We start from the raw sequence: 19,795 nt of genomic DNA, 5'->3' as shown, positions 1-19,795 counted from the left end.
CCTTTAAAACATCGTCATACTACATCACGTTCAAGACAAAATACCTCTTTAGCTCTCAAAAACAGTCATGAACCCACTCAAACTTTCCTTACTTACCATACTAACATTCAAAAATTCATTGATATTGAACAGGTGTTCTAGATGAAGGGAAGTATAAATTCCTTTGTTTTCCTTGCAATCACTACAAAAGTAAAAACACATACATCAGCCTGAAAAATCACCCTAAGGACAGAGGGTAAAGAGAATGATTAACAATATTTTCACATTTTAAGAAAACCAGCCTCTTAAAAAATGTTCTGGCTATATTTTTTGAAGTTCTGTCTATGAGAAAACAAGTAATAATTTCTGATGGTCTCAAAGGTATGAAACAGTATTTTGAAGAGCACAACTGCTGCTGTTACACCATATTACGTTAAGATCATTCCTAATAACTCATGGATAGAAGATCACTTTTGCTAGCAATTCACCAGAAAATCAGAACATTGTCTTCTGGACCATGTCAGATTTCTGTGTGTGCCTGAAATACAAGGCTGGAACATAACACAAAACCTAGGTATAAATGGAACTAAACCTTGATCCATAACTTCACATACCTGTATACTTTTTCAAAAGTCAAGTTAATATTTGGATTATTAAAAAGAATGCCAGAAAGATAGTTTTTCCAATGTTGATTTAGTAAGTAGGGGGTATCCAAAACCTAGGAGATAAAATTCAGTGATGTTACTGTAATACTGTGTTTTCAGCGTATGAGTATATTCCTAGGTGATCTTTTGACACATTTCCACATCTAAGCTTATCACTCGCTGATGGAAATAAAAGCAGGAGAGCAAATTCAACTCTTCTGGTGTAGAAAGTGAATATTAAAGTTCCATGTCACCAAGAAATGCTGAACTGCAAGAAAATTTATCTCCAACAGAAGACGGGCATGCAGTATTTACACCGCAAAGCAAATTAAATCAAGAAAGAATGAAAGTCTCTGTTCAGTGCGCAAATGGAAAGTAAAAACAGATCCAAACTCACTTGAGGTGTCCCATAAAAAATAATAAACCATGCATAAATGACAAGACTGTTAAGGCTTATAGGGAACCTATTCATTGTTTAATAATTTGAATAGGAGTAACTTCACCTTGAATAAAGTTTTATCTTCAAAGGGCTCACAGACCAGTTTTTCTATATTTCCACCTGTGACAAAAGTAAGCACCACTACAATCATCAGCACCCAGGAGAAAAGAAAACTGAATCCAACGCCACTGAAAAAGAAAAAATTTAGATAAGTTTTTGTTTTCTTAAGAAGAAAATATACATACTTTGGGTAACAGTGAAGCCAATGATTAGCAGTTATAGCATTTGTAGAGAATAAGACCTGGTGAATGGCAAAAATGCTTATATTTTCCAACAATACTCTTGCTGTCTGAAATTTCTTATATGTTTCAGTCCTGGAAAGTTTTCAGTTAGAGAGCAGCTAAAATAGAAAGACTCACTTTTGCAGCTGGCATGAAATCTCCTTTAAGAGTTAAGAGCAACAAAAGCATATAGATTTCTTTTTTAAATCCAAATCTCTAGCCTTGTGGTCTCAATAGAGTGTTACATAGATTTCAGATGCAATCTTCTGCATACAACATAAATGATATTAAACTCCTACTGGGAACTTCCAAGAGCAACCCCAAACCTTCTGAAGTGATCTGATAAAGTCACGTGTTTGAAGCCCCCACGTATGGCTAATTTTTTTTATTTATTTTGAACAAATGCTTCAATATATTTTTAAAAATCTATAAATTCCATTTATATTTTTAATTATTCGACACAGTTCTGGAGTTTCCAAATGGGTTTACATAGATATTCACTACCCATAACACTTGTCACACAAGAGTAGATCGAGAGCCTGTATCTTCAGCTGTATCCCCAAAGAAGGAGCAACCCAAGGCTTAAGGGTCTCACTGTAAATATGTTAGGTAAACATTAATGTTCTAATTATTTCAGAACATGTACGTTGGTAATAGAAATTCTCTTCATGCATATGTCCTTCAAAATCAATTAAAAAAAACCCTTCTACAAGTACCTATATGTATTTTCTTTTTCACAATTAAGTGAAACTTACGCCATAAGAAAGTTTCCTCCAGTGTTGGAAATGCAGCCTCTGGTTGTTGGAGAAGCATGTTTATCATAACCACAGGTTCCACATAGCAACCCAAGATAGTAAAAGATCACAATTAGGACCACCATGCAGCAGAGAATGAGACAACCCAGCCACCTACAGAGTAAAGCCAAAATGCCTGGTTATATGCAAATAAACAACACACTGAAGACCTTCAGAACACTTCAGGCAATACTATACTCCTAACTGGCCTATCTGTGATTCTTGCTGGGCAACAAACGTCAGCAACTGAAAAACTCTTTTCCTGCACCAGCATACATCTGGGGCTAGGAATCCAATCACTGATTATAGACAGCTGCTACTGAAGGATGGGGGAACAAACCCTACAGGTGTTCCAAGGTCCAGCCACTGTATGTTGATTGTACTGAAGTGTCAAACTCAAACTGAAGCAAACCATGAGAATCTGCCTCTACTGTGTCAAACAGTAATTTATTCAAGAAGGAAATGAGAAATTTATGGTATGGATTGGTGATTAGTCATGAAGTACATAACTGCTTTTGCTGTAGGTCTTACTACATTTTGCTCAACCTTAGTCCTGAAATAGAAAATAACTTTATTTGAAGCTGTTAAAACCTAGGTTTTATGCATCTGTTCTGGAGTGCTTTCAGTGAGCACTTATATAAGCAGTTTATGGAATCTGATCAGGAGAAAGACGTTGGATAGGAGCAGAACTTTAGTTCTTATTAGTAAAGTCATGTAGTATTTCCAAGTCACATACATGGAGCACATTCATTTATTCACACACTTCGTATCTCCTCCTAGCTTTTTATCCTCCCCCAATTCGTTCTTTCTTCTTCCTTTCATCATCACTGTTCCCAACTTATATTTCTTACATTCCCTTTCAAGGCTCATCAGAAAAACCTAGCAGGTATTGAATAGGCTAGAGGAAAGGTTATGACTACAAAAAAGGATTCTCAAAGTTCAGTCTCCTTCTCACTTTCATTTAACATTACATTAGAACCATTTGCACATTTGTTCTGTAGTAGTAAAGCTGATTAAAATATAAGCAGTTTTTGATAAAGGGTCAATAGAAATGTCAAAACATAGGGAGAACTTGATGAGCTTGAGGACTGAAATAAATCCTAGACAAAGTAAGCAGTATGAAAGAAAAAGCTTTATGCTTCAAAATATGAAATTATTTTTTAATTATAGAAATCATACAGGTCTTGAATAGAAAGAATATGTGTAATGGACCCATGCTTTCACAGGGACAAATACTACATCAGTACGAACAAGCATAAAGATTTACAAAGCGTGACGCAAAATTGTTGCTACTACTACTCTGCAGTAGGAAGTCCTATAACTTGCCTGCACCTCAACTAAGAGCAGTCCCATAAAAAGGAGTCACCTTAGCATTATGAAATTATCTGTTTCCTTGTGTATTACATCTTCTGGCACCTGTCCTTCCTAAAAAAGATAAGAAAGCCTGTAGAGTAGAGGTCGCCTCTTGCTCTGTACTGGAACAGCACCCAGCTTGGTTAGCTGCAGTCAGAGCCTTTACCAAAACACCAGTAATAGAAAGTTGCCTTACAGTGTCTTGGTTTCACTCTTCATCAGCAATAGTTTCAATGCCCTTAAAGAATACCGAAATACAACATTAACGCATTAATTATGTGTTACTGCATTAACTGTAGGTAGCACTTCACTCCTGTGTTATTTCCTATTTTGTATGTTCATACCTGTAGAAATCATATTGCTCCACTACTGGAAAATAATCTTGAACATATGCTTCACTCTGTGTCAGATATATTGTCAAATCTGCTATAATCTTCTGAACAGGGAGAGTTTTTGTGAAGTTACTGATATTTGAACCAATGGATTCCAACACATTTTTGATATCTAAAAGAACAAATATATTGCATTGTTACAGATTCACAGAAGAAATTTACATTCCACACATGCATTATAAAATGCTATTAAGCCTTTTTGCACATATAACAAGGCAAGCCATGACAACAAGCGTGAGGAAAAGATGAGCAAGCAACAAAAGCATTTAGCTTCAAAGTAACACAATGGCATTTTAAAACACACACTTTATATTTAGCATTCAGTTTAATGATGAAAGATGTAGATGTTGAGCCAGAGTTTTCTTTCCTTTTGTTATAATGAATGTGTCGCTTATCTTGCCAGCTTAAATCTTGCTTTTCATGCAACACTGCAAATGGTAACACTGAGCGAGACAATTAGCCACTAGGTTTATGAAAGAGAAGATCAAAATCTATTTAAACTCCATCCTTTGGGAATACAACACTGAAATAAATTAGACTGCCTATATTGATAATCTATACTGGTTATTTCCAATCTCATTTAAAAAGATTACTTAAATTCATTCCAATTAGTTAGCAACACTCTTGAGATAAAGATCAATTAAGCCAATTTTTTTTCTCAGATTATGAAGAAACCCTATGCTTACTATTTAGATACACACTATTTAGATACACAAAGACATGATTCATTCACTTATCATATACATTCTTCATTTGTAAAATGCAATTTCTGTCTACCCTTCCCCTTCTCTCAACTTGGAGCATACTTGAAACTGCAGAATGTATAACCAGAGGTTGCTACTTGGTAGTAGGCAGCACCTTCCTCCTTCTGCAGCAACAACTGGACACGTTTTCAGGTGTGTGGTCTGATATTTGCTCTTCCAATCAAGCTCAACCAGGTACCAAAATGTTCTTTAAAAAATTAACAAATGAACATGAAATTTCTCTAGTAAAACTACTGGCTTTGTTTGATTTGCTAATGAAACTCAGTTTTTATAATAATAAAAAGGTGCAGAGATAATAATGGATAAATTAAGATGGTCTGTGTTTATGGATATCAGCAGTTACTGAAAATGAGAAAATCTCTGTTAGATTTCCTAATGAAAATTCAACACCACACTTTTAGAAAACTGGCTCATTTTAGGCAAGTTCACACAGTATACTATGATTGTATACATACTGTGTTTCATTTTGCCAAAAAAAAAAAAAGAAAAACTTACAAGGAACAGCTGTATATTTATGCAGAACAGGTCCACAATGCAAGAACAAAAATTAAAACAGATTAGTATACATACATTATACTACATTTCAGTCAGTGTCAAGTGTCCAGGTACTGTCAAAAAATCACAGTTTAAAGCCAGAGTAACAAAGCAGTAAGAGAAACATTAAGGCACATTTTTACCTCCCCTTTGCCATCTGCTACGTTTTAATACAGCAGCAGGCAGGGTCAGGAAGTTGTTTTGTTCTTGTTTGTTAGTTTAAACATCACACAGCCAAATACATCACAGATACACCACTGGTCACACCAAATTAGCCTTTCGACCCAGTAAAAGTAAATGTTAGTGTGCAGTTCAGATCTCACTATTTCTCATTACTTGAGGAGTAAAATGCCAGCAAACAGAACTCTTCCATAAAACAGCACATGGTATATTTTTAGATTTTATTTTGAGTCTTACATTGAGATGTACTTGCTTTCTATACTTTTCTTGGCACCAAATCTTAAAAGAAGATTTAGATTTAATTTTTAATACCCTTTAGCCCAGGAAATATATTATCAATAAAAGAAAACAAATGCATCAGTAACTGATGCAAAAGCATTAACATTAAACAGTTAAAGTGAAAAGGAAGTTTCCACTGTCCTCACCTGATAAGATGTTCTTAGTTTGATTCACTACTAAGTCTGGAGTATCATTAAATGCTGCGTAACCCTAAGAATAAAAGTTGGAAAAATTAGAATGGCCAAGTTACTTGCAATTTTTTCCATTCTTACAAGGGCCGATAGTCCACACACGGTAAAACATATGTTTTAATACCAAGAAAAACATTTTATTACAGCACATTAGAAATGGTCAAAGCAAAATGCAAAGTCAGGTGCATTTCAGATTTCATTCGCTCGCCAGGATATTCCTTATAAAATGTCTACATTTAAATACCCACACATCAATCACAATGGTCTCAAACTTTATAGTACTTTCACTTGACAGTTCTCTCTCCTACAAAACTAACACACACGTGAAGACTCACTAAGTGAAGGGAGTGACTGCATACCAGCAAAACACCTATTCTCTGCAATTCTATGCCTTTTTAACATGAAATGTTTGTTACAAACAATGAAATCCAGCTTCCTCTGATAACATTGAAATCCATTTTCTTCAGTGAAAAGGGGAGAGAAAGGATAAAAGCTGTGGGGACCAAGCTCAGTAGCTCACATGAACAGAAAGGAGAAGCCACTGCAGTGGAGGCTTGAAGCCTTTTCCTGCAAACCTGATCCCTTCAAAGACAGCCAAGGGTGCAGGTCTCCAGCACACAGCTTGCAGTCCCCTACTGTGTCCTTTTATTCCTAGCAAATGTTTTCAGATTACTAGGTTTTTAAACTGCTTTAACTATGCCAGATATGTAAAAATACTAATAATAACTGCATTAGATCCACCAGATTTAAGACTGAATATGCACATTTCGAGACAACTGGAATACACTACAGCTGATTAGAAGAGCATAGATTTTTATTTTTTTAATTATTATTGTTTTGAACCAAAAATATAGAGCTTGCTAGCACATCCATTCTGCCTTTTTGGTTTTTAAGGATCCTTCTTTCAGGGAGACCATTAGCTACACACTTTTGACGTGTAATATCCTGGGGATGTAAAGCACTGCATTCATACTTTTAAACACTAAATCTTGGTCAAGCAGTGGAACAATATGGAGAGATATCTACCATGAGGCACAATGAGGTGGGAACAAGAGAATTCTGCTTGGGAAAGCCAAGAGAAAACAACAGATACTCATGTATCCCAGTTTATTAATTAAAAGTTTACAAGCTTGTCATGAAACATACCTTCTGAACCAGACTAGAAAGGTCTATTTTAAGGACATCGTTGACCTTTGCAAGCTGTGAGCTCACCCCCGGCAACTAGGAAACAAAAAGCATTCTTAAGTCACATCAAAGTACCAGTCTTACTACTTTACTCAATATTTCAAAGATAGGAATGAGAGTAAAGAAACTATAAAGACTGTTTGTAATAGAATCTTTGTAGCATACCCCTGAAACCTTTGTTGTACAAAAGCAAAGCTTAACTTCAGCATTTTTGGGAGGGCACGTTCTTTTCCTGCCCATAGCAGCACTTTAATGTAGCTGCTTGACACACATTTTATTCTCTTCTATGCAGAAAATGAGAACAGTGACTGGAATTACCCAAAAACACAGAGTCAGTGAAGGTCACTTATCTCACAAGTGCCAGCACACATTGAGCCATTAACTTGCAGAGATACTAGCAGGCTTATTCAAGGCAATCAAACTGCAAGTCTGAAAACATTCTCTTACCCCACTGAAATTGGCATTAATGTTCAGTTGATTTAATGAATTCCTGATGATATTGCAAGTTGAGGCAGCCTGAGCTGCAGTGCATGCAGAATCATTGAGGGTGTTGCTCAGGTGCATTTTAACATCTGTCAAATTTGCATGAAGCCTCTCAGTGCCTTCCTGCAAAACCTCTACAGAGACGCTCACATTTTCCAGTGCTTCCTTTGTTTCTCTGATTGCTGCAAGAATGCAATATCATTTAAAAAACAACTTTAGTTAGAAACTAGATACCAGTACAGAGGGAAAGTGTGAATACACATATGTAAACACTATGAGCTTCTTGACAATACTGATTTAAATAATCTTTCCATCCCTCCCAGAAAAACCCTCTAGCACAGAATACATTTACTGTTCATAAAAACAGACCACTTACATCCTCCTGCAAACAAATTAATGTGCTCAACCTGTTTTTATTGAGATTCTACCCACTTCTCAGATTACTCTTTTCTACTCTTTCCTTCTTTCTTCTAACCCAATTGTTTTAATAAAGAATTTCAATGCTTGGTTATAAGAAATCAAAAGAAAGCCCATATCCACAAAATAGTATTGTTAAGGTCAGTTGTAGTCCAACTCAAGAATTACATGGTTGCATGAGGAAAGGAAAAGAGATCAAGTTGCATCAGCTAAGCATTAATGCACATTAACACTTGTCTGCCTTTAGATTTTGTTCCAATCACACAAAACAAAAACACTAAACAATAGTTTTAAGACAAAAAACCACACAGATACAACTAAAAATGCACACTTCACACAACACGAGGTTCTATCTTTCTTTTTTTTTTTTTTTTTTACCTTTGATAGCCCTTTCCACTTTGACTTCAAGACAAATAAGAGAAATAAAGCAAAAAAGGAGAATGATGATGAATGAACGAGAAAGAATTCAAAAGAGAATTCATGGGTTAGAAAACCCACAAAGTGATTCAAGTTTAAGAACAATTTTCACTTTACTCTATAATGTGCACCTGATTCCTGGAAAAAGAAAACCTTCAAAAGAAAAAAGAAGAAGGGAATATTTTCTTTAAAGGGAGATGGAACTAAGCACAAACAACACTGAACTCAGAGGTACAATCAGGAAATAGTGGTTGTTGGCACTCTCATACTAGGTTTGGCAGCAATGGAGCATGCTCAACCATAGACCTGTCAAAGACTAACCTGCAAAGACCTAGGGACAGATCTGAGAGCGCAGCTTTCCTAGTCTCCTTTATGATCACTGGAAAGGGACAACCACCTGAAGTGGGGAATGCAGATTTCATTTGCCTTCAATGACTGCTGAAACTGGACATCATATGTCCAGTCCATACAACAATGGCACTTATGTCGTGGTTTATTTTTTAAATACATTTATAACTCTCAGAATATTGGACAACCTCAGCTGAAAAGAAACATCGAGGCATGTAGAAAAATGGTAAGTAGAACCATGGTACAGCATAAAGCCATCCCATGTTTTGCACTAAAAAAGTGAAGCCTGTCTCACCATGGCAACAGAATATTAATACAAGAACATGCACATCTTTACCTCCTGCCATTGTCAAAGCCGCATCAAGTGCGGGACGTACTTCTTTCCCCAGTTGTTCTTGAACTCTGCTACCAAGCAAAGGTCCAACATCTGCAGCATGGATAGATGAAAAAACCATCACATCCTAGTTCAGCTTTAACTACCTTTCAGTATAGTTGCTATCAATCTCTTATTGAACAAAGTATACATAAAGTACCTCTATTTCTCTAAGGCTTGACTCAGTTCTTTTACTGCAATTACTACTTTTTATGGGAACAGATTTTCTTCACAAATAGTCTTAACAAGGTCTAACATCTGACAGGAATTTTGTGGCATACTCATTCACTACAAGCTATGGTTCTGTAGTGTGAGAAAAAGAAGGAAATAGATTCTTTTCCTTTCTCCCGTTCCTCTTGTGTCAAGGTGACCCACAGCCCAGACCTGCCAACCACCTTCGCCAAAATCCTTTAAGCGTGTTATGCATGGCTGCCAGCCTGTCCCTCAGCATTCAGTGCTGGCTTCAGGCTCACGCAGATCCATCTCCTCCCTCCGAACCCTCCTGCCTCACTGCCCACAAACAGAAATCATCTTAGTTCAGCAAAAATGAGAGCAGGTGTGTGCAGAAGACAGACAGATGCAGAGTTGAGACTGGTGAAGCATCTTAATGCAATGCATCCTTCAGGTAGTTGCTGGGTCTCCTCTGTATTCAGGTTACAGTAAATGGCTCTTGGAGCTTTTGCTCCTGATGAGATTGGAATACTGAATGCAACAGAAGCATCCATTACTGTCAAGACTGCCATTTCTAGCTTGGGATGCGAATTTTTATCAAGCAGAAAACACCTTCAGCATTTCCTTAGGGTGGGGAAACTGAATTCATCCACATTTCTCTCGAGGTTTATTCTGTTGATTCCCTTTTAATGAAATCCTTTTGTCCTCAGGTGTCACACACGTAATTCTGGTATCTCACTACTGCACAAGAAAATAAAAGCTATATTTATTTACTGATGAGCACTCTTATCACAGATCCAGTTAGGTTCCCATTAGCTAACATATTAAACTCGCATTGAGAGTAAATAAATATTTAATCTGAATTTTTGGTTTGAAAGCTAGAAGCTAGTACTTGAAGTCCAGATATTAATTCATTTTTCAGCTAGTGTTCTGGTTTTTAAAGACTTATACAAAGCCCAGTTTTTTAGACCCAAGTGTTCTTGCGTGGAATTAATTAGGAAAATGTGCAAATGCTGCTTCGGCTACTGCCTTCGGTGAGCTTTACTAACCTTTAATAGACACACTGACTTGAAGCTATGTCAAGCTCGCTGCACTCAAAACTGTCTCTATAACATACTTTAAACTTATACCAAAGTATAGATTATAGGAATGAAAAGTGAATAACTTTGCTTCCAGCAATCCTGTTCACAATTAGTTTTGATATTTCTGCATGGCACTTCAGTCCGAATTGCAGACCTGTACACAAGCTGACGTGCTTATTAGTATATGTTAATAATGCATACTGAATTCTAATCTATACTGAATATGATTGCCCTGTTCTATTATCATCATTTTTGAAAAGCGATGCTTAAGTTCTGAAAAAATTCAGTGGTTTGGTTGTTTCTGTTTATTGAGAGGTTTAAAAGGTGACACTTTCTATCATGACCATACTGAAGAAGAAGATGAAACAATTGTATTTCAAGTGTTATTTCTTGCTCTTCAACTGCTCATCCTGAAAAGCCAAATACAATAAGCAGCTTTGGAAAGAAGATAAATGTGTATCTCAACTCCTAGCTGAGTAGAGGACAAAGAGACAACAAGAAAAATAAACAAACACAGAGATCTATCAGTTATTGTAACCACAGCAACAGCTAACAGCTCTTCTCCTTTGCATTTGGCTCCACAGTCAAAAACTCACGAATAATACTCTAAAAAAAGCCAAGTATTAGTGGCTATTGACTTGTAAAAAAAGGGAAAAAAAAACACTGGCCTCACTTATTTTGTAAGTGATTTAACAAAAGACTTATTTCAGAAAATAGTATACATTACACCAGCTCCAAGACATTTTATATGGAAAGAATCTCAAGTTTTGGTTTCATTTAACACTAAGAACAGTAATTATTTTTGCAAACCACATAATCATAACTCAAATTTCACTTTGCATTATGAGCTGTTTACATTATCTTATTGAAGGCTTTAAATAAATAACACATCACTAACCCCCTTCTAAATCAAAGTACTTACTATTTAGGTCAGAGAGTGCTTTATCCTTAGTTGTATTGTACTGGCTCACTAAGTAGTCAATTTGCTGAAAAAAAAAGAAGATATGAAAAACTATTAAAGTAATTGAAAAAAAAAGAAGTAATGATTTCAAATAATGAGTCAGAAATTGCCACACTTGAAACAATCCAAATATTTGTGCAGCACCCCCCTCCCCTCTCCCAAATTCCAGAGTTCTACTGTTTTCAGTTAACTAAATATTTTAAAACCCTGCTTGGCACAACTGCACATAAAAAAGATGTGTTTTATTGGGAAATGTACATTACTGGAATATCTCTGGGGAAAAAGACTCTACTTAAAAATGTTAAGTAGCAGGAACTGTGCAGTATGAAGGCGTCAAGTCAGTCAGGCACAGTATGTTTGTGCATGTCTTCATTTCTCTGATTCGATTTTCTAGTAAAAAAAGATTATTTCTTTTGAAATGAGAATCATGCAGCAAATTTATGGGATAGTGGTTCTGAAGCAATTCACAGTCCAGAGTGGCTTTTATGGGGTCAGCCTTTCAGAGTTTCCCTTACAAAAGAAGCTGATCGTTCTGCCTTAGCGTAAATGCTTTTCACTGACAAACAGATCTCGTCCAGTCACAGCTTGGGTTCAACCAAGGCACTGCATCAATATAAAATATCAACTTAGTTATCACCAGTTCCTGGTTCTGTACAAAAAGCTATTAAATAACTATCCCAAGAGGAAATCTTACTACAGGTACGATGTAACTTTGATTGATTTCTGCATGTCTAAAGTAATGCAGTGTGAATCCTAACTGAGTCATGCAGAAGTTAATATGGACAGTAGACGGGCTTCCAATTTTAAACAGAAGTGACTCAGATGTGCACCAAAGTGTATTTGGCTTGCAGCCTCAAGTTTTCAGTGGAGTAAAGAAAAAAGGAAACTAAAAAACACCCACAAAACAACCCATACATCATACAGCTGTGGATGTAATTAAATCACAAAGTATGAGAAAGACGCCCTTTTTTTTTTTCTTAAACAAAGGAGAGAAGAATAAAAAGAGCTTTTCCTACAAGAAAGCTGTCAGCTTTTTTCTGTTGGTTGGTTGGTTTTCCTAGACAAACCTGAAGACTAACATTTTGCAGGTCTCCAAGTCTTGCGCTGTATCCAGCACTGTCATAGACAAAATGCCACTTGGTATAACTAATATTGTTATCAGCATTCGTGCCGTCTGCTAATCTGCTTTGACGAGAATTCTTTACATGTGACTATTCTCAAATCCTCCTATATGTTATACACCTCATACTCCCAAGGCAAGGACATCAGCTAGGATTTCAAAGCTTATCGCCAATGAATCGGATTTCACAACTTTTTAAAGAAACTGAAGTCCTTATCTTCAAAAAATTCTTACATGCATCTATTCATGACATCGATGTACCTCGTCTGTCAAAACGACTTGTAAGATGTATCTAGTGATTGCATAATTGAGTGTTACTAAGTCTAAGAAATAAAAATTAATAATGTGCATAAGAACTAAAGACCTACTGCATAACTGAAACTTTGAGGAACTCCTGGCACGAATGTTCAAGTCCTGACGCTTTTAAATTCCATAGCTCTAGTGTTTTTATCAACTTTTTAGCTAGCGTCTATGTTTTTTTTTTCTCTATTAGGATAGCTTCTTCCATGTAACAAGATTTTCTACTCTGATATTTCCTGTGATACGCCCACTCACTCACTGAAGAGGAATCTAGTGGGTTCTGAGGCCACTGGTTTTATCTTTCAGTGCAAACTTTCCTTCTGTGCCCCAAGGCAGCCCCAGACCCACGAAAGGCATCCTGTCTCAAAAGAGAGTTTCCTGATGTAACCTCCACTTCCTGATATATACCTGCATCACCAGACTGTCACAACACAATGCCCAAATTAATAACTGTATACAGATCAACTCCCAGTATTGAAAGATGTAACGGCGCTCCCCAGATGCAATATCCTCCAGAAGTCTAGCTCAAAAGTTGCTCAAATAATGTTTGTTCTCAAACATTTATGGTCATGTGAAAGCTTCTAACCACATCTCATTTACCCCATTTTGTGAGGGTGACATACAAAGAACTGACACCTCACTGTGGCTGTCGTTTATACGAAACAGAAAGAAACAATTATTTTCTGCAATACTTCTTACTCATACTTCTCCCCTCCCACCCTCATTCCCTATAAAGAAAAAAATTCTTTACCGCTGGAGTATCATTAAGGAAAACTTTCAGATCTTTAAAATTACTGTTGACCAGTTTCTTTGCTCCTCGGACTTGACTAGTTAAGTGTTGGTTGGCAGCATATGCACAAAGCACTCCAACGCTACAAAAAATACAGATAAAAATATTTATTGCAGTGAATGTCTGTCCTAACATTTTAAATCAGAACAAAAAATACAGCAAAAAACCTCTAATGTTATCAAAATAAAGGTCTCCCTATGATTATGCTTTGTCTTTCTTACTATGATTTCTCACATCCACCACTTGACAGAGTAGAGGAATTAGCTGTCAGGGCAGATATGGTGCTACTAATTCAAATATAGAAACGAAAAAGCAATGTTAACCCACAGTCTTCAGAAGTTTTAAGTTTACAGACACTTACCCATCTGCACTAACAGCGTCAGCAAACATGTAGATTGTATGCAGCTTATCAATGTTACACTCTTTCACCAGTATCATTAATGCTGACATAGCCACAAGCAAACATTCATAAAATAACTATGAAAAGGAATATTTTACATTTAAAAACTTCAGCAACATTTACTCATAATGGCTCTATTTATTTACATAATTATATACATCTTTTAAAAATAGCTCCTATTAGCTCTAAAAAACATATAAACATTTTCTGATAATAAAACAAAAGGTGGGAAGCAGGATAAGACTTCCAGTCAGCACTGCCGCTTATTATTTCCTATTGGACCATCCCTACTGCAAAATTCTCATCGGAACGTGGTAGATTTGCACAAACATCAAATAAAAAGGCAATTAAAAATCCCACGAGAGCCTCCAAAATCTTTCATAGCATACAAAATACTCAGTTTTTTTTGTTCACCTTAGATAACAAACAGAAGCATGATTTTTTTTTGTTTTAAACCTATCTCATACTCACAACAGCTAACCCTTCAATTGGGAACAACCTTTTGCAGTTACAGGCACCAGGAGACCAGCAGAGTGGCCTCAGGTAGGGATGCAGTGGTGAGAGCCTCGACAGCAGGCTGAACACAAACACACTCAGTGCTGTAGGGTTTAACCAGTAGACAGTACAGAACCACCCATCAGAGGCATGACACATGCCCAAAGGGAAGCACTGCCTGGAGCCTGCAGCCAGATGCATTACAGGCACTTCTGGATGGCACGTTTGTTCAGTCCCTCCATTTGCACTGCAGTGGAACAGCTCAGCACTAGTAATTAGGCAGTATCCTGGAAACAAACATTATGGACATCCAAATGACAGAAGAAAGTCACTATCACAGAAGGCACTGGACTCCTCCCAAACTGACAAACTTCATGTACTGGCATCAAGAAGATCTAATACTTTTAAATAGGACTTAAAGGAAACTTACACTATCTCCCTACTGGGCAAAACATATTACAGTAAGTAAAGTTCTTGCTCCAGAGAATTTAAGCTCAAAGCCATAATATAGGTACTCAAATGAGAAATTATATGGTGGATGGTGAGTATCTAGAATAACGCTGATACATGCATCTCAGCAAGACAGGAGCAAACACTCTGATGAGGCTCATCTCCTCTTTTTATCAGTGATCCAAAACAAATCTTCATCTTTACTTTGTTTTTCCTATTTTAGCTTCCCTGAACACAGTGAAGTAGAAGACCTCTTGCTGCTGAGAAACACTCAGTAGAAAAAGTTTGGTTTCAGAGCATGACACAGGAAGAGATGGCACAAATATATGCTGCTGCTTGTACCAAAATTTCAGTTCTACCTTTAATGCTGGCTACCAGCTACCTTCCAAAAGAAGCCACTAACAAAGGGCCACCAACATTCCCCTTACTACTTAACTAACAGCAAAGGGCAGTTATATTTCCAACATGGCCAAGCCCTTGCACAGCCATTAACATCAGATACTACCAAAGGACAATGAACTTAGGATGCACAAAATGCCAAGAACCTGAGCAACATCCAATGGTTTGCATTTTGCAAATGATTTGGATTTTGGACACATACAACATATAATTTGTCTTCTTTCTACAGTAATGCTAATAGTTCTGAAAACATTTTTCTATTAAGGTAGTCAAATATTTTTCTTCCTCCTCAAATCTGAAGACAAACTATCTGAAGCTATCAGCAAAAGTAAACATTTGTGTGTCACTCTGTAGACTCAGTTTATAATGCCATCTTTGTTCTTCAGGCTGCCAGCGTTATTATTCCTTTTCAGCGCTATGCTCAGAGACTAGAAAGGTCAATTTCAAGCTTACAAAACAGTACTTTGCGAGATCTGCGCATGATCATTTTTCTCTTCAGTCTCCTAAATGGAAGGGGTGGGAGGACACGGGACAGGGGGAGATACTTTATACAGCTGATGCACCCGGAACAACCGCAGCTACGTTCTGAATGTAACTAAACAAATACACAGCACGAGAGAGGAAGAGAAATCTATTTATTATATAACTGAACCTTGAGTCAACATTCAGTAAGCAGCTACAAGGAGAAAGGACATGCAGATCAGAGAACTGTTTAAACAGGCTCGTCAGGAGTCGGATCCTCCACACTCAGCTCCTAGTCGGGTGTCAGAGAGATACAGAAGTCACCCCTCCAGTTACAGGGGAGTCCTAAGCCTTTTCTTTAGCCGTTCTTGCTAAAAAAAATTCAAGTCACAGAATAGAAACAGAACTGGTTTACATATAGGGCAAATGGCACCTTCCTCACCGTGAAATACCGAACACAAGAAAGCAGTGGATTGGAGCTTTCTGTACTAACCTGCTCAACAAATCTTCTGATTAAGGTTGATTCCCAGGTTCTGAACAATGCGCATTATCAGTTCTACACAGCCCAAATGCTTTCTAAGAAGCCTGAATGAGGGATTTGCCAAGATACCAATACTGTTTCCATCTCATCAGACTTAGCTTTGCCTAGCACATCGTACATAACAACTACAACTTCATACATATAACTACAACTTCAGAAAAGAACTTAACACCACCATCTCTCTGAAGGACAGAAAACCAACCACTCACTTGTCTGTCCTATCAGCCAAACCATTTTCTGTGGCTGGTATTAAGTTTGGCAGTGGCATGTACATTTTCATTAAAAATAAATAAAAATGTCCCTACTTTGTACGGCAATATCAATACAGGAGAACTGAAATCTCCTAAAATCTGCACTAATGGCATACATAGGTTGGTGTGAACTTGCATACTGACACACAGAAAAGCCATCCACATCTTACCAGAGTTTTCAGGAGTTGTTGCCTATGTGTACTACCTATTGCAAGCTCTGTGCTCAGCATCCTTCCCCTGCTAATACTCTCCCATCATGCATTTGAGCTTTCTTTCCCAGCCAAGAAAAGATAGTTTGGACCTATCTTGATGTCACCCAGTAGCAGCCGGGGTCATTCAAGTTCCTGCTCTTTTGGCTGTTTCTGCGATTAGCCAGAAGCACTTTACTTGCTCAGGACGGAACTCTTTTGTGTTATTGTCACGGCTTACGTATGAAGCTGTGGCCCAGTCCTTGAGAAGTGTGGTTTTGGGAAAAACAACCATAGGTAAATCTTCCAACTGAGCTGAAACTGCAAGGTAAGTGGGGAGAAGAGCAGAAATGCACCCACAAGGAGACTTAGGCTGAGAATAGTACATGAGGTGGAAAAACAGGTACATCTCAGGCTTTCCCTTTTTTCTGCGTGTGAGGAGGGTGGGAAGGAGAGATGGCTACAAGCATGACCCTCCTTTGTATTTCAGAACAGTAGCAAGCAAGCTGCCATGGATTTAAATAGATCCAGGCATAGCTTCTTCTCTTCCCTTGTTAAAGAAGATCTGCGAGGGGCAGCAGGCTCCTGCTTTCTGTAGCTGTGTACTGGAAATTCGAGAGCCAGACCCACCTCAGCCAGGCTGAGATCAGCAATATGAGCTGTACAAAGCCCCTCTTTGCCTTGCACAGCACTTGCAGCATTACAGACTTAGCTGCAAGTCGTATGGGATAATCTCCACCCATGGCAGCATGCGGACAGAGCACAGGCCAACCCTTCCCTTGGGGTACGCACCTGACATTCCCGATGCCTGATATAAAAGATGAGTTAAAGAGGCAGTTTCCCCTGCCCTGGAAAACGTGTTACTACGGCTCACTGATCTCCCATTCACGACCTGGGGTTTGCTTAAAACCACAGCAACAGCTGGCAGCAAACGCACCAGTTAGAGACTGACAGGGGAAGGATCTCTTAATGCACTCTCCGCTGACAGGCAACATCCCCTCAGGCACTACAACTTGAACACGGTGTCCTGAGACAATGATGTAAAGGTTCTGGCAAGCTCTGTCAGCTCCCTGCAGCTCCAGCATGCTGAAGGGTAACTTCGTAACATATTTTCTTTGAGCACTGCTGTACTTGGAAGAACTGTTGTCCCGCAATGGTGGCAGGATGTATCACCTGCTGTACTTTTTGGCTTTCTGGAATTCAGGTTACTTAAGTGTCATGTTTGTCAGTGACACTTGGCAGAAAGGAGCATGATCTAATACAGGGTATCACCAAGGGCTACAATTAAGCGTAACAAAAGCCTTAATTCAGCATGACAGACAGCAGTAAAATGAAAAAGAAATCAAGGTTACAGTGAAGTGACAAGGTAAGTCCCACCAGACTGAACACTCACATAGTACAGATGAAGAGACGTGATGGGTTTTTCGGAATATAAGAAAATCAGAAAAATGGGCAGGTGAAAAAATGAAGAAGTTGAAAGAAAATTTAAAAAAAAAAAAAAAACACCAACAAAAAAACCTGAAAGCAAACAATGTACTTTGAAGGCATCTAAAGGGAAAATAAAAGCCTGGGCTGCAGCTCCTCATCACCCGCTACACGCCCAGCACAGAGCAAGTGGATGTGAATACTCCTCATGCCAACAGCATCAAAATGTAACTAAACTCAAGCATTTACAGTGAGCACATGCATGACTTAAACAATTCAATCAGTGCCCAGAAGAAAACCCATTAATTTGAACTTATAAGAAAATCTATTAGACAACAAATACCACAGGAGGTCACGCAGTGGCTTTTCTCACCGCTACCAAGAACAAAACAGTATGTTGTACCTCAGGCTCTCTGTGGGGTGGACTGAACATAGGAGACAGTATCATTTATTCATGAGTTTAACATAACATTCTGCAATTGCCACTTTGAGACTGGCAGAAGCCTCATTTGTCAGGTTCAGGCTTATTTTTTACGTTCCTTATCTGCATTTCTCTCAAGTGAACATGTAATGACCTGGAGATACTGAAGGCAGCAGCACTTTTATAATGCAGTTGCATTTTCTTTAATAAGTACTAATATTATTTAGCATAATAAAATCATTTCTGCACCCATAGGCTAATACAGTAACATTATATGTCACATGGCACTGCAAAATTAGTGCGATATCAAGCTTCGCATTGTTCTATTACACTTGCCTTATTATTAAAGAAGCAACAAAAAGAAATGTTGCAAAACAGCTCCTCTGACAGTCAGCATTTTTCTTCTGTCTTTGATGCATTTCCCCACCACAGTTGTCACAGCAACGACACATACAGAAGCAAAGTCCCACAAGAGGCAGTAACAAAATAAATAGCAATCCCAAGGCTGCGGAGACTATAAAACCGATCTCATAGTAGATGGCCTGCAATTCAGACAAAAATAGTGGTAATAGCAGGTATCACACAGTCACTGCAATCATACAGAGCAAATTAATAACAATTAAACTAAAGACTAAACTATCTACTACGTCTCTGAGGTTATGGGCCCAGTGTTTTTGTCAAAAATCAACAACTTTTGCAACAAAAAAGATACATAACATTGCAGACACCAACAGCTAACAGTTATTTAATGAGAGAGCTAGGTAGTAAGCTACAGGAATGCATTCTAGGCAAGAAATATGCCCCCATGAAATGAATGCAAAGTGATGCAATTGAAGTAGATTAAAAATGAACACGTTAGATTTCCTGGACCACAAATCTAATGTTTCCCACATCTGTTTTCCAAAAAGCCTCCATAAGCGTCAGTGAGGCTGTCTGGATCAATGCTGCACTGGGTGGGAGGGTACGTTGTTCTCTTTTTTAATCAGGTATGAGCGGAAAGATTCATGGGAACAGCCAAGGGACGTCCTTCACTGGATGATGGACTGCAATAGCAGAGTTTTCTGCAAACTCCGGACGAAAAAACTGCTTAGGGATTGAAAAACATATCAGCGTGGATTTTAGGCTCTCTCAGGTAAAGACAGTTATTCTGCTGCCAAACAGCAAAATATCAGCAGCTAACAGTACGCTTTCCAAACTGGGAGGGACGGAAGGATGGAAAGAAGGAAGGAAGGACGGAAAGAAGGAAGGAAGGAAGGACGGAAAGAAGGAAGGAAGGAAGGACGGAA

At 37.9% G+C, this 19,795-nt stretch overlaps 1 protein-coding gene across 9 annotated transcripts in view; it reads right to left on the bottom strand.

The window, feature by feature from the left end:
* Nucleotides 1-19,795, bottom strand: part of PROM1 (prominin 1) — a 59,870-nt gene that overhangs the window by 14,289 nt on the left and 25,786 nt on the right. For all 9 annotated transcript variants that reach the window (XM_021395275.1, XM_021395274.1, XM_021395278.1 and 6 more), the window contains 12 exons: nt 18,846-19,051; nt 13,439-13,559; nt 11,229-11,292; nt 9,018-9,107; nt 7,463-7,680; nt 6,977-7,051; nt 5,786-5,849; nt 3,835-3,994; nt 2,099-2,251; nt 1,127-1,250; nt 594-697; nt 97-181 (listed from right to left, as the gene is read on the bottom strand). In XM_021395275.1, coding sequence (XP_021250950.1) covers nt 97-181; nt 594-697; nt 1,127-1,250; nt 2,099-2,251; nt 3,835-3,994; nt 5,786-5,849; nt 6,977-7,051; nt 7,463-7,680; nt 9,018-9,107; nt 11,229-11,292; nt 13,439-13,559; nt 18,846-19,051 — 1,464 coding nt within the window. The remainder of the gene's footprint in view (nt 1-96; nt 182-593; nt 698-1,126; nt 1,251-2,098; nt 2,252-3,834; nt 3,995-5,785; nt 5,850-6,976; nt 7,052-7,462; nt 7,681-9,017; nt 9,108-11,228; nt 11,293-13,438; nt 13,560-18,845; nt 19,052-19,795) is intronic.

The sequence above is a fragment of the Numida meleagris genome, chromosome 4 (genome assembly GCF_002078875.1).
Source record: "Numida meleagris isolate 19003 breed g44 Domestic line chromosome 4, NumMel1.0, whole genome shotgun sequence".
In the NCBI taxonomy this organism is placed as follows: domain Eukaryota; kingdom Metazoa; phylum Chordata; class Aves; order Galliformes; family Numididae; genus Numida; species Numida meleagris.
Note: the sequence above shows the minus strand (reverse complement) of the source record. Positions and strands in the feature narration are given on the sequence as shown.